Source organism: Aplidium turbinatum, chromosome 2, assembly GCF_918807975.1.
Source record: "Aplidium turbinatum chromosome 2, kaAplTurb1.1, whole genome shotgun sequence".
Taxonomy (NCBI): Eukaryota; Metazoa; Chordata; class Ascidiacea; order Aplousobranchia; family Polyclinidae; genus Aplidium; species Aplidium turbinatum.
The window spans coordinates 31012566-31028224 of NC_137473.1; the positions used below are offsets into that span (position 1 = coordinate 31012566).

The window sequence follows — 15659 nt, forward strand, 5'->3', positions numbered from 1 at the left end:
TCAAGTGAAGTCCTGTAGTTTTATTCAAATATAAACTTTATTCCAGGTGATCACAAATAGGAAAAACTTTTGAAATCAATAAACTCTTGTAGCAAGGGCGTTTAAACTTCAGTGCAACCAAGAAAAGTTCAAGCCAATAAATAGTACAAGGCTACGAGTAAAAACATTACAATACAAAAATAATCACAGTTTAAAAAAAGGTAGGCCGTATAATTTGACAAACAAATTGAATAGAATGTAAATGTAAGTAACCGCGAATGACACAATAGGTCAATAATGTTTTCTTCAGATGAAATTTAACAAATCAAATCCAGGTGACGTATTATTACAAAGTTTGAGCCCAAAATAACAATTTATGACACTTTTTGTCACTTTTCCACTGACATAAAGCAACAAAATTTAAATTCAAATACAAAAAAATCAAACACTTTGCATTGAAATAAAAGCAAGAAAAAAAAAACAATTTTTGTCGATTTAGGTTAAGTGCGATTGATCCAAACTTGTCTGGCAGCCTTGCTTAAAAACTGACTAGGCTTGAGTGCTGGCCAACGTTCGATTTTTATGTCAAAAACTAAGTAACTTATCATTAAAAACTCTTGCGCTAGTTTAATTAAATTGATTTATACCGATACAGCACACGCTAATGCAGAAAAGTTAAAAAAAACAATTGAATTTAAAACAAAAAATTTTAGGACAAACTTTGAACAGATTTGACAATGGGCAGCAAATAAGATGTTACACAATAGAATGTAAAACAATTAATCCACATGGCTTACTAATCGTTGTTTGATAAATTTTCTACCGTACTGTACTTCAATTGTCTCGCAAAACTTCAATTGTCTCTTCAATAATCTCGCAAAAAAGCAATAAACCTATGTCTTTAAAACAAAGTTTGCCTAATTTTAAACAAAATTGCATTAAAAGAGCGAGTTTTGCCAATACCAAACTATCAAATATCTCAGCCTGGAATTAGCAACAAGAAAACATAGAGACTTAGCTTTATTTCCGAAAAATGCCGAAGAAAACATAGTCTTATCCTTTTGCTATGCCACCAGACAGCACCATTTTACAGGAATATTCATACCCACAATTTTTTTGAAAATACTCTCAGAATGCATCAAACTGAAAGCAATTTTTTAAAGTTTTCTGGGGGATGCCCCCCAGACTCCCCGCCACTTGGTGTCGCCTTCGGCAAACACGTCATCGGGCTTCGCCAGTCGGTCGTCAACACCCCTCCTTTCAAAATTCCTCACTACACTACGGTCTTGCACTGTCAACATTCCCCCCCCCCCATTGTTGAAGGTCTGGCGGCGCCACTGCTTGTAATCCAATGGGGTTGTGCGATCCACTCGGTGGCGCTACAACTGGGTCCTAGCAACACGCTCGCAGTGATTGCTTCAAGCTTTAGCACGCTTTACGTAACGCGCGTACAGCTGATATGGGTGTTATGGGTGTGCACTGTGCAGTGTTGTGTTGATGTGAGGGTAAGAAGGTGCATATTACAAAGCTTGATACATTTTAGGCTTGCTTTAACGTTGCTGTGGCTATAAAAGCAAATAAGTAAACAGGCTTTTCGAACGCATTGCATGACAAGGTATCGACTTGTGGTGACAGCAGAGAGGGAGACAGAGCAGTTTTTGTAGCTATAATCCTTTAATAATGTTCTTGAAGTCTATGATTGTGCTGTCTCTTCCTTGTAATAATAAATTGAGATGATTTAACTCCGTAAACATGTCAGTTAAATAAGCAAGATTTTCTTCAAAATTATCAGCATTCATCACATCAATCAATTTTTTTCGAATTATGCCATTTTGTTTTTGGATTTGTTTGGCAATTTGCTTCTTTTGCATTTCACTATCAATTTTATTCTGCATAAATGCCTTTACTTCTCTTCTTAGCTGAAATAATCGATTCAAAGCATTGCCTTTTGATTCAAAGCATTTGCCTTTTGATGACATTAAATAAAAACTCTTCTTTAATGTCATCTTTTATATCATTTCAACCTGATTCATTTCTATTATACCGTTTGAAGTTGTGTCCGTGCCTTACGCGCGTTGCTAAATAAATTTGCATGGGGTGGTGGTTGACTAGATGACCGCTTATGGCCTTTTGCTGTCATCCTGATTGTGCTATGATGCAACCTAGCAATCTACGATTCACAAAGTAGCCTATAGTGTTATGAGTGTTTTATTGACTCGTTGTATGGCGCTATTGAAACAAATAATTTGACTGATCATCGCTCCAAACATTTCAAAGTTTGAATCGTGGCGGCATTTAATAGGCTACAGGTCTTAATACATCGCGCAAAGTTTGCACTTGAAGGCTGACTTGTTAGCCGCTTGTCTTGTAGTTGACAAACATAATAGTCCTTGGCTATAGCCTATTTTATGTATTTCATGAAAGTTAAAACCAAGGTTTTCTAGTGAATGGAGCACTGAGCAATGAGCATATTTCTGGTGTGGTTTTTCATAACTACCGTTTTGAAAAAATATAAAGTAAGTTAGGCTACATGTAGGCCAACCGGTAGTCAAAACTCCATCAACCTTCAGTGAGTATCACAATCACAGTCTCGCACGCGGGGAAGGCTTTAAGTTTTACGCAAGTGTTGAGCACTTTGAGATTGCAATGAATTTCCGTTGGACACCTATCGAAAATAGGTGGCACGAAACTTAAAGTCAAGAATAGTGGTTTCGTGGTGAGAATGTTTATCCTTGGGCTTCATCCTTCGCATAGCCTACTTGCAGAGGGTTTGATCCACTGACGAAGTGAAGTTTCCGCTCGTCATTGAAGTAGCTACTTTACCTGCGTACAGCGGCGTAGCTAGGAAATGTGCCGCCCGGGGCGGATTCAGATTTTGCCGCCCCTTCAAGAAAGAGCATGTGAAAATGAAATTTTTTTAATTGACTTAAAGTGGAATTATTGTATGTTTTGAACCAGTAGCGTAGCCAGTAATTTTGAAAGGGGGGGTTTTAAGGGCCGGCGGGCGAAGCCCGACGGCGTCCTCGCCAAGGACGACACCCAGCGGCGGGGGGTCTGGAGGGCCTCCCCCAGAAAATTTTGAAAAATTACTTTGGATTTGGTGCATTCTGAGAGCATTTTCAACAAAAATGTGGGCATAAATTCCCTAGTATAAATATTCCTGTAAAATGGTGCTGTCCGGTGGCATAGCAAAAGGATAAGATCATGTTTTCTTCGGCATTTTTCGGTAACTTAATAAAGCTAAGTCTCTAAGTTTTCTTGTTGCTAATTCCTGGCTGAGATATTTGAATGTTTGGTGTTGGCAAAACTCGCTCTTTTAATGGAGTTTCGTTTAAAATTAGGCAAACTTTGTTTTAGAGACATAGAGACTGAAAGCATCATTCTCAATATCGTGACGTCACGTGCGTGCTAAAGGGGGGTTGTAACCCCCAAACCCCTTGGCTACGCCATTGTTTTGAACGTTGCCATTCTGTTTGCTTTTATTTTCCGTGTACTTTTGCATTATCAACAAAAAAAAACAAAACGTCCTGTCTGAAAGTGCCGCCCGGGGCGGTCCGCCCCCCACCCCCCGCCCCCCTAGCTACGCCACTGCCTGCGTACTATTCCATCCACTGAGTTCATCTGAATACAATGATAGCCTTTCTTGCATTTCAGTCCTCTTAAACCAAATCTTTGTCACCTGGCATAGCTTAAGCCAGAGGTCATTTAATCATAATCTTGGTGTAGCCTACATTGAAGTACCCACGTTGCTTCGATTTCGGAATTATACCTGAGTTTCAAAGTGAAATGATTTGTTTATTGTAAAGAAACGTGTAAGAAAACAACACAGTGAAATAAAACAAGCACACAAAATCAAAGGATACAAAACAGAAACCAACAATAACTAAAAGAACAGGCAGTGCAAAGACCATCATGAAACACATGATTGATTGAATCTTTATCCTCGGACTGGGAAAGCTTCTTGCAGAGCTTAATCCTGGCAGTTTCGCATAGGTTTGCGACAATATTGCATCAAGCATAAAAAATAACCCTACATTACATCAATTTTCTTTGTAGCTTACAGAAGTCTGGATCTGAAACATGCAAAAACAGTTAACTGCAGAATTTTCAGTCCATTCCCAAGTTTTCCCAAACGAATTTCGAAAAAGCACACCCACTCGCAATAGCAGTAACTTCTGGACTGCTTCTGCGGCGTGGTAGTCCTAAGTTCCTGTCAGTCCAGAAGTGACAAGAGGTGCCCGGCGTTTTTGCAAACGATACAAAAGCGAAAATTGTTTTAACTAAATTTAATAAATTTATTGCTCTCAAACTAATGCAAGATTTTCAGTTAACATTACAAAATACTTATAATTGTTATTCTGACCTTTTTAGAGGTTAAAGATTTAATTATTTTTCAAAACAAAATTAAATAAAATTTAAATGAAATATTTGGCAACCCTTGTAACTTTTGGACTGCTACACCGGCACTAGCTGCTGCCTATTTTGTAACTGTGATGACTTCAGCTCATCTACGCTCAGGAAAATATCTTGAAACTGGCTCCACAACTTTAACCTGTAAGCTGTGTCAACCTTCTACTGTACACTTAGTTAATTACAAGCACTTTTGCAACTTTATAAGAATTCTGTAACTTTATGAGATGTTTTTCTTATTTTTGTATCACTCTGCGTTCCAACCTTCTAAAAACAAACATGTTTTGATAACTACAATGCATATCCCAATCATATTTTAAGTTATTCTTTCGCCCACGCATAACCAAGCACTGTACAACGCATCGTCTATATCAGGGGTTCCCAAACTTTCTGTTCATCGGTACCCTTTGGTCAATTTATAGATACCGGTACGCTCATGTACAGGGCCGGATTTAGCTGATGGGGGGCCCGGGGCACTTTTAGATCAGGGGGCCCCCGTGCAATTTTTTTTTTCAAGCCTACGGCGCGAAAAACCATCTCTACGTCTACAGTAGCATCAGTCCAGTACTGCACAGCACTTTGCAGAAACTTTAAAGGCTAAAAGGAAAAAAATAACACAAAGTCACATTTTTTTCCACATAGGGGGGCCCTTCAAAAGTCGGGGGGCCCGGGGCAACTGCCTCCTCTGCCCCCCCCTAAATCCGGGCCTGCTCATGTAGCCTACCCCCAAAATTTTCTCATATTTTTGGCTTTAGAAAGTCTAGATATTGCAACAAATTAACAGTAGAGCTGCATTAGAAGACTGCATACATGATATTTTGTACTAATCAAAGCACACAAAGTTATTCATAACAATGTAATCCAAGGTTAAACAAACACTACAATCAATCAAACAAACAATATAGCCTATCGGCTGAATAAGCCCAGCAATCCTAGCTAATGTGATGGATGAGCCTGCTTTTTAGCAACAAGCTCATTAGTACGAGGTAAAACATTAGCAACAGCACAACGATGATCATGTTCAGGTGTTTTGAGCTGTGATCTGTTTTTTGATTTGATTTCAAGCAGCACTGAAAATGTTGACTAACACAACCATGTTGATGGAAACAACAACAATGCAAGAATAGCAGGTTCCGCAATCTTTTGGTAGTTACTGTAGGCTAGTTGTAGTTAAAGCTTCTACAGGGGTGAAAATGTGACTTACTAAGAAGTTCTTAATTTCAGGTCTTCAAATTATTAATATCATCAGGTGATAAAAAATATTTTAAGGCAGATTAGAAGTTATGGAAAGAATATCCTTATACTTAGCCTAATGTAGGCTACCCCTTGAAAAGTCGAAATGTACCCCTGGGGGTACATGTACCCCAGTTTGGGAACCCCTGGTCTATATGCTGCGCAAGGCTAGTTCTCGTCTAGAAGGACCCAGTTGTACCGCCGCTAGTGGTTTCGTGGTATCCTGTCGCACAACCCTATTAAATACAACTCTGAATAAAAAAAAAACTTGGATTATTGTCAATTAAGTGGCCTTATTGTATCTAATTGTTTAGTTGAAGACTGAAATAAAGAAATATAATTCTAAGAAAAATAATAATTTTGATTGTTATTTTACTGAATGTTTTTATTTATTTGAAAATTAAAAGTGTTTTCAAACTCTAGAACAAAGGCCAACGACCTCAACGTATTAATTAGGATCTAGGCTGGCTTGGTTGAACTATTCTTGTCCTAGATCTCGACAACAGCTTACTAAGTCTCGTAATAGACCATGAAAAAACTTATTGTATCGCTTCACTGTATTTTCATACAAGCGTCCGTATTCAAAAACACCCCTAACCTACCATTTGATGACGCTAATTTCGAATCTCCCGTTTGTCCACGAAAAGAAAAAGGCATTAGGTTTGTGATAGCGTACGCCTGGTGGAGCTGAAGAACTATATTATAAAAGGCAGTGTGTTCACCTCGCACGAGGGTCGTTAACTCTCAGGTTGAAGACCACTGGCCTAAAACGACACCTCAATGGGGTGAAAAAAGTGTAGGGTACTAGTAGACTCATTTGGTTTGCACATCTCATAGCAGTACCGTAGGCTAGCCTATCTTTGGCACTTCCACCATAGTTTGAAATTGTCACCAAGTCCACATGCGTGCATTGCTTCATATCCGCCAAGGATTTTAGTGGCTGGGCCATCTATGACGAAATGATCTACACCCTGAATGCTGGATTCGCAGTGTAGGCATCCAGGGCTGCTGAAAGTACCCCACCTATGTAATGTTTCGGCAATAGGATACGAGCGTGTTTACTGATCATCTCATTAGCTGTTGTCCGGTTACGGTACCCATTCTTGTTTGTTCGTTATGTGAAATCCTGAAAGAGCCGATGTTGGATCGGTGATGACATCTTCTCTAGGCAAGTTTGCGGGCCAGCATTAGTTCCATTCCTTATGCGGATCGAAATTGTGTAGCTGGTAATTTTAGTAAGTTATGGGTTTTCGTGATTTTGCTGTTGCTTCTTTTCTTCTGATGTGAAGTATGATTATGTTACTCATAGTAGAAAGCCATCGTATTGGTGTAGATTTGACCGCTGTCAGGTCTCATCTAACAAGTGGTTAGTTGCAGTTTTTACCTCAGAGTGTTATGCTTCTTCTGACTATTAGTGTAGTCATATTAGGGTTTGACCCGGAAAAAATTCATAACTTAACAAATTTGGTATCAAAAGAAGCGAAGTTTTATGTAGATTATCATATCCAAAATCCTCTTCAATCGGTTTTGAGCAAATGGAATGGGGGCATTTGAAATTTGCGTCTAGCGCCCACTAACGGAAATGAACTATAATCATCTTTTCTAATACTTTCATACTGATTTCTGATTTGTTTTTTCAAATATCGCAATCTGTAGCTTTGTGAGAACATTTTGGTACAAAATTCTGGATGTGACGTCATGATGACGTCACAAGAATAATTGGAATATCGTAATTACTCTTCAATACTGGGGATGAATGGAATGCAAGAATACTCCCAGTAAAGCCACTTTTTCTTTTCGTTTTTTACTTTGTTGAATACAATAAGTTTAATGGGGAGTGATGGGCTATTTAAAACACATGTTGCGCCATCAAGTGCAGAAAATGTAAATGTTGACAATCGAGAATTTCCAGTGAATGCAATCGTTGGTTTGTGCAATGTGCATATTGTTTTGTGTTCACTTACTTGAGTAAACCTTTCAGAGCATTTAGAAAATCAATAAAAAATTTTAATACTTGCAGTAGCAATGGCGTCACAATGCACTGGTTAAAAGGAATGTTTTATGGACGATCACGAATATCACTGTTATAGGGTAAATAGTAAAATTCAATATCAATCTTTGCAAATACTTATGAACAATAATCTACATGTCAAACCAAACATATCATATCAGTAGAAGGCATTTGAAATTAAGTAAAATTGTTTCAAAAGTTTTGTTTTCATGATTTTTTTTCCTGACTTGTAAATCGCTTTTTTTTGCAACCAACACTTCAAAAAAGCTAGATTTTGAATAATTTTGACCAAATTTGAATCTGATATTTATTTTTCAACATCAAATATGTTTCTATCCGCTTCCTCGTCACTTCCAACGCTGTCTTCGTCTGATGAAACTTCGTCTTTGTCATAATTTTCACAATCCACTCCATTGCAATTACTACACGCAGAAACACATGGTAGCCCGTGCCGCCTGCAGCTGCAAACGTTGGTTCTGCAAGGACTTTTCTTAGTGATGTTACAGTTACATCGTACAAAGTGAAGAATGTTATCAGGAGCCGCACTCAAATCTGTCAGAATAGGATCGTAACTCCCATTGGATAATTTCCAGCCCCCATCGAGCGGATTTAGTTCAACGCTCATCAGTGTTTTCCATTCAATCACCTGCAGATGGATTCGAAGAAAATGATACTTTGTAGCATTTTTGGTTGGAGCGAGAGACTGTGGCTTGATTGTCGTTTTAGATGTTGCTGCTGCCTTCATAAACTGATGGTAGCTCAAATCTTCCATCGCCCAGTTTTCTTTTCCACCATAGCTAAAAAGATAAAAATTGTATATTAAAACTGAACACACTTCTTAAACTTTTATTGATGATTTGGTGGTAGGAACTTGACATTATCGTTATAATACTAATGTAACTTTTTAAGTTACCTAAACATTAACAAGTTAAGTTCTTTTTGTTCTACTTCCTCTGCAGTGGCTGTTTCGTCTTCGAATACTTTAGCAGTTTCTTGGAACACCTCCCTTGTCCCAAACTTCTTCAGGGTACTAGTTTTTCCTGACATATAAGATTATAGATATAAGTAGCCTGTGCATAGCTTAACCGAAAAATAAGTAAAGAACGAAGGCAATTCCGAATATGTTCATCGTGTACAATTATATTAAAAAGAATACGATAAGGCTTAGCCTATCTAAATACAATATTTCGTAAAGTAACATTTACATCATTCAAGCAAGTAAAACCAAGTTTATCATGAAAGTTCCTAGTTGCCAAAAACAAATTGTAGGTTACCTTGTCCAAACAATGCACACGTACTATCGCAACCCGACCAAGCATGGATGAACAAAATATGACTTGTAATGACATATCCAGTTGGTTTGACGAAATCTTCAATTTTCCAGATTTCTTTGTCACCTTTGTTGCTAGCATCAGAAAGCATGTAGAGATGCATACCATTTTTCTAGCGAAACATCAACAACGCTAGAATATCAGTGTCAGCCGCTACCACAACCACATCTTTGTTGTTATCTTCTGCATACTCTAATGCTGCTGAAACGATTTGAGTGTCCGCATCTCCCAAACTGTTTCGAACATCATGACCTTCTCTTCGCAGCTCGTCTGATAGGAAAGATATGAACTGTGATTTATTCAGCTCGTTCTTCAAAAATACTTCTTGGTTGAATGTTGGGATCATTTCTAAGTTATCCAAACTTACAAAGGCACTCATTTTTCCTGTTCTTCGTTTGTGTTCATGATCTTTTACGTAGGGACCATAGAAAAAACTAGTAAAAACAGGAAAAACTAGTACCCTGAAGAAGTTTGAGACAAGGGAGGTGTTCCAAGAAACTGCTAAAGTATTCGAAGACGAAACAGCCACTGCAGAGGAAGTAGAACAAAAAGAACTTAAATTGTTAATGTTCAGGTAACTTAAAAAGTTACATTAGTATTATAACGATAATGTCAAGTTCCTACCACCAAATCATCAATAAAAGTTTAAGAAGTGTGTTCAGTTTTAATATACAATTTTTATCTTTTTAGCTATGGTGGGAAAGAAAACTGGGCGATGGAAGATTTGAGCTACCATCAGTTTATGAAGGTAGCAGCAACATCTAAACAGTGGTTCTCAAACTGGGGTCCGCGGTCCTTTTGGGGTCCGCGAAACAATTATCTGGGACCGCGAAGCACCTTCCAAAAAAATTAACACGATCCCGATAAAAAAAAATTTGTGGAAAGTGAAAATTTTCAGGCAACTTACTTTCCAAACCAAACTTAACAGATATATTTTAGTATTAAGCTGGCTTGGCATCGCTCCACACAGTTTTTTAAGCCTGGCCTTTCGTTTGATTGTGATAGCCTTTATTTCGTTTCTATCGACTTTGTGACATCAAGGAGTGCATAGTGGTGACGTATTCCTACAACACTCGTGTTAACCAGATCAAGAACAGAATTACGAAATATACTTGACTAAAAAGGTAGGCGAAGTTGATTAATGATTAAGGCTGGTTATTTTTGCTGATTTAAGTTTTGAATTGAATGCTTTTCCGAACTTTTAGCTTTTTTAGCCTTAGTCAAATTAGCCTAAAATTAAAAACTTTTTAACTTTACTAATTGAATTTTTAACTTAAATTTGAGTACAAAAAGTGAAAATGGCTCAGCCTTGAAAAAAATTACGATTCAATGATTCCTATGTTCAATTTGGTTTCACTGTGATACATTCTGGAGGAGAAGAAAAGCCGCAGTGCGTGCTAAGCTGTAAAGTTTTAGCAAGTTCTGCTCTAAAACCTAGCAAGCTGAAAAGACATTTGGTAACAATCAAGATCATATTGAACCAAACGAAACCTAACATAGAACTGATAACACCCAAGCAGGTGCACCCATTTTATTGACGTGTGCATTTTTAATTGCATGTAACAAATAAACTAGCCTATTATTTACCGTTTTTGCGCTAATTTGCCTTAAGTTTTGGAGGACCGTAAGTTGTTGAAAAAATTGCAAGGGGACCGTTCAACAAATTTTTTCAAAAAGTTTGAGAACCACTGATCTAAAACGACAATCAAGCCACAGTCTCTCGCTCCAACCAAAAATGCTGCAAAGTATCATTTTCTTCGAATCCATCTGCAGGTGATTGAATGGAAAACACTGATGAGCGTTGAACTAAATCCGCTCGATGGGGGCTGGAAATTATCCAATGGGAGTTACGATCCTATTCTGACAGATTTGAGTGCGGCTCCTGATAACATTCTTCGCTTTGTACGATGTAACTGTAACGTCACCAAGAAAAGTCCTTGCAGAACCAACGTTTGCAGCTGCAGGCGGCACGGGCTACCATGTGTTTCTGCGTGTAGTAATTGCAATGGAGTGGATTGTGAAAATTATGACAAAGACGAAGTTTCATCAGACGAAGACAGCGTTGGAAGTGACGAGGAAGCGGATAGAAACATATTTGATTTTGAAAATAAATATCAGATTCAAATTTGATCAAATTATTCAAAATCTAGCTTTTTTGAAGTGTTGGTTGCAACAAAAAAAAAGCGATTTACAAGTCAGGAAAAAAAATCATGAAAACAAAACTTTTGAAGCAATTTTACTTAATTTCAAATGCCTTCTACTGATATGATATGTTTGGTTTGACATGTAGATTATCGTTCATAAGTATTTGCAAAGATTGATATTGAATTTTACTATTTACCCTATAACAGTGATATTCGTGATCGTCCATAAAACATTCCTTTTAACCAGTGCATTATAACGCCATTGCTACTTCGAGTATTAAAATTTTTCATTGATTTTCTAAATGCTCTGAAAGGTTTACTCAAGTAAGTGAACACAAAACAATATGGACATTGCACAAACCAACGATTGCATTCACTGGAAATTCTCGATTGTCAACATTTACATTTTCTGCATTAGATGGCGCAACATGTGTTTTAAGTAGCCCATCACTCCCCATTAAACTTATTGTATTCAACAAAGTAAAAAACGAAAAGAAAAAGTGGCTTTACTGGGAGTATTCTTGCATTCCATTCATCCCCAGTATTGAAGAGTAATTACGATATTCCAATTATTCTCTTGTGATGTCATCATGACGTCACATCCAGGATTTTTTACCAAAATGTTCTCACAAAGCTACAGATTGCGATATTTGAAAAAACAAATCAGAAATCAGTATGGAAGTATTAGAAAAGATGATTATAGTTCATTTCCGTTAGGGGGCGCTAGACGCAAATTTCAAATGCCCCCCATTCCATTTGCTCAAAGCCGATTGAAGAGGATTTTGGATATGATAATCTACATAAAATTTCGCTTCTTTTGATACCAAATCTGTTAAGTTACGAATTTTTTCCGGGTTGGCCCTTTTTTTGAGCTTAGATGACTACACTATATGCGTCTCACTATAACGTGACTATGTAGGCTACGCATAGGTTTTTCTATTATGTAACCTTGTGTGTTCTGTGACTTGTGTTGTGTTTATGAATATGGGCCTGATGCAAATAAATAATAGTAATAATAATAGGTTTACAGAACACTATATGCTACATTGGCATACCTGGGGTGGGGTAGGTGGATTGGGCCATGTATTTCGTATTGGCTTAGGCTAGTCTATAGAACAACATTGTTAATTGCTTTGACAGTGCAACCCAAAACATATTAAATACGTCGTTAACTACTAAAGCATTTTTAGGGGGGGGGGGGGGGGGGGGCATGACCCAAGTTTTTGGATGTTTCAAATTTTGATGGAAAATCAGATAGCTTACTTATCAGTTATCATATCCCGTGAATGTAGGATATATTGCAAAATACTTAAACTTGCACATTGCTTTGGTGTATGAAAATGACATTGAATAAGACAATAGGCTACTACAGTAGCCTACTATATATAGGCTACAATCTACATTATAAGTTACATCTTTATCCACAAAAACAAGATTATCGGAGACTGTTGGCCCGCGAGCACTTTCACCATCAAATATGCCCCGCCTGGGGAAAAGTTTGGACACCTCTGCCATTAGGCCTATGTATAGGCTAACTGTTTTAACTTATTAGAAAATGTACAGTGATTAAAAAAATCCTTAGAATTAGGTATACTAACAAGTAACAACGCTCGATGAACACACAATCCATTGGCTGCTGCGCCTGAATATAGGCTAACAACGTAACCTGCGACGAATCAAACGCAAGATACAAATAGGGAGTTTAAAATGACTTAGTAACAACAATGTTTATTGAAGCCGCTGATGATTTGAATTATCTTTTGAAAAATTAGGCTATTTATCAACCTTTTTTCTCTTGTATTTTAAATGGCAAAACCGTCATTTCCGTAGGGTGGCAATCAGGGATGAAAGAGCCATTTTAAAAGTAGGTGGGCCCAGAGGCGCAGTAGTCAAAGTCAACCAACTTCTGGGGGGGTTCGCCCCCCCCATAACTTTGTTGAGTTCCTAATATTTGAAATCGTTTACACCAGGAGTCGGTAACCTGCGGCGCGCCAAGAAAAATCATCCGGCCCGCCGCTCCCAAATTATAATAATATGTGGCCAGGCCAGTGGTTTATCAGGGTATAATCGAATGGAAGAACAAGTACAGTACTTTTCATTTATCATTTTAGTAGACCCACGTCTTTGATTTGCAGCGTTTCATCATCATAATCCATCGTCGGTTTGTTCCCCACTAGTGGGGGTGGCCGATTGTTTCCGCGCAGCAATTGTTTTAATCCCTTTTCTTCATTTCACCCTGTCCCTTGCATCTTCCTCCTTCAGTCCGACTTTTTTAAATTCATCCTTGACTTGTTGTTTCCACGTTCTTCTTGGACGACCGCGTTTCCTCTTCCCATCCACCTTTAGATCTAGTGCCTTTCTAAGAAAACTTCCTTCCTCCCTCCTTATCACATGTCCATACCATCTTACTCCATTTGCCCTTGCCAGTTGGTCTATGGTCTCTCTCATCTCTAGCATATCCAACAATTCTTCAGTCCTTTTTTCCCTTCTCGTTTTCAGCCCACACATTGTTCTCACCATTGACCTTTCCGTTCTTCTCAGGATTGCCAGTTCACTCTCTCTCAATACCCATGTCTCGCTACCATATAGCATTGCAGGCCGCACACAGCTCCGATATACTTTTCCTTTCTTAGTGAAAATTTTCTGCCATGCAACATTTCCCCACATTCCCTGAACTTTGCCCAGCCCAATCTTGCCCTTGTTGTCACCGCTGCTTCACATCCACCACTTCCATTTATCCGATCACCCAGATAACAGAAGTCTGTCACTGTTTCGATGCCATGGCAGAACTCATCATCATGGCCTTCCACTTTATTCCTTCCTTTACTGCATTTCCCACAAACAAAACACTTCGCCAATCTTGTTGCGGCTCTCTTGACATTAGCACATCTTGCATGTACCCACTTTCCACATTCCTTGCATTGCATTGAATTTCTCATCACTCTCTTGCCACATATTCCACTCACCATCACTTTTGTTTTTTCAAGATTCACCTTCATACCCATGGTTTCAAATGCTTCTTTCCATTTCTCAAACTTTCTCTCCAGTCCCTCCATACTATTACTTGTCAAGACCAGGCCGTCTGCATACAAAATTTCACTCAATAAACCCTCTCTCACTCCTTCAGTTAGAACGTCAACCACAATAGCAAATATCAGAGGTGACAAAACTGATCCTTGGTGTACACCAACCTTCACAAAAAACTAGTTTGAATAATTTGATCCAACTCTCACTTTTGTTCTTGCATCCTCATACATAGACATCACAGCTCTCACTAATACCTCCGGTATACCTTGTGGTGTAGCGCGTGTCGTCACGCACCACATCTCTCTTGCCGACAGCGCAGTGTGGGTTTGCCGATTGCCTGGCTTGGCTTCTCTTGGTTTCTTTCGTGTTGGTTCATTCTCTAGTTTCAGTTAACAGTGCAATCGACAGTTTAAGTAGAGTCTTGTTTTAGTTTGTCATTTAATACTTTCTGTTAACATTCTTTAAAGCTAGTTTTCAATTGCAGGATATTCACGTTTTAAGTTTATTAAAGCCTACTTTACTGAAATGAGTTTGTTGGTTTCAATGTAGGTCATGTCATACCTCTTTTCCTCATTGCCCACTCCATCACTTTCCTTGGTAGCCTACTCTGTCAAATGCCTTTTCTAAGTCGACGAAACACATATAATATATAGTTTTCTCTGCTTCTCTCGGTATTCCTCCTGCATTTTTCTCAATATAAACAGAGCATCCACTGTACCCTTTCCTGGCATAAATCCAAACTGCATAGTGCATATCATTTAATTTCACCAATGTTCTCAACCTCTTTTCTAGTATTCGCTCCACAATTTTCATTCCATGCTCTAGTAGTTTTACACCTCTACATGCACTGCAACTTCTCACACCCCCTTTTCTCTTGAACAGTGGAACAACAGTACTACTACTATGCTTCCACTTCTCCGGCATTCCCTCTCCATCTAATACCCTTTGGCTAAGTTGTAGCATTACTTCAATTCCCAACTCTCCACTTGCTTTTATCATCTCTACGCTCACTTCTGATGGACCGGCTGCTTTATGCAGTTTCATTTGCCCCATTTCTGTTTGTATAAACAAAGAACTCAACATAAAGCGCCATTATGATACAAAACATATTATTTTTTCCAAGTTAATAGGTCAAACAAGGAACGGCAAAATTAATCTACTCAAAAAAGCCTTAAAACAGCAAATTTCTCTGTTACAAAGGAAAGGAAAACCAATGAATCAGAAAATTCTTTTGCGATGGAGAATTTAGGAAAAGGTGTAAGATGGACGTTATTGAAAACATATGTCCAGAGAAAAAAAAAAACTACTTTTCAGATATAGGCCTAAGTTTTTCAACAAGAACCGTAACTCGACGAAAAGAAGAGATATCGGAGAACATAACATCCAGCAAAAAGTTATTGTATATTCACACTCTACAGTTCTTCGCAATGGCAATAGATGAGAGCACAGACGCGACAGATAAGCCTACAGCTGAGCTGGCAGTATTTGTGCGTGCAGTAAACAAAAATTTTGATGTTAAGAATT

General features: G+C 38.2%; 1 protein-coding gene across 1 annotated transcript; it reads right to left on the bottom strand.

Moving 5' to 3' along the window:
* Window positions 1-7940: 7940 nt before the first annotated feature.
* LOC145788500 (uncharacterized) lies at window positions 7941-9182 on the bottom strand. The gene is made up of 3 exons (XM_082600263.1): window positions 8908-9182; window positions 8547-8673; window positions 7941-8430 (listed from the first exon to the last, which is right to left on the bottom strand). Exons 1-3 carry the CDS (start codon window positions 9065-9067, stop codon window positions 7941-7943), a joined length of 777 nt encoding a protein of 258 aa, XP_082456389.1. The 5' UTR covers window positions 9068-9182.
* Window positions 9183-15659: the final 6477 nt, after the last annotated feature.

What these genes read in the sequence shown, in the direction of transcription:
- LOC145788500 (XM_082600263.1), bottom strand. Translation starts at nt 9,067, where the DNA reads ATGCATCTCTACATGCTTTCTGATGCTAGCAACAAAGGTGACAAAGAA. An exon ending in GTGTGCATTGTTTGGACAAG is followed by an intron (nt 8,674 to 8,907) that starts GTAACCTACAAT and finishes CTTATATGTCAG; the next exon opens with GAAAAACTAGTACCCTGAAG. An exon ending in CTTAACTTGTTAATGTTTAG is followed by an intron (nt 8,431 to 8,546) that starts GTAACTTAAAAA and finishes TTATCTTTTTAG; the next exon opens with CTATGGTGGAAAAGAAAACT.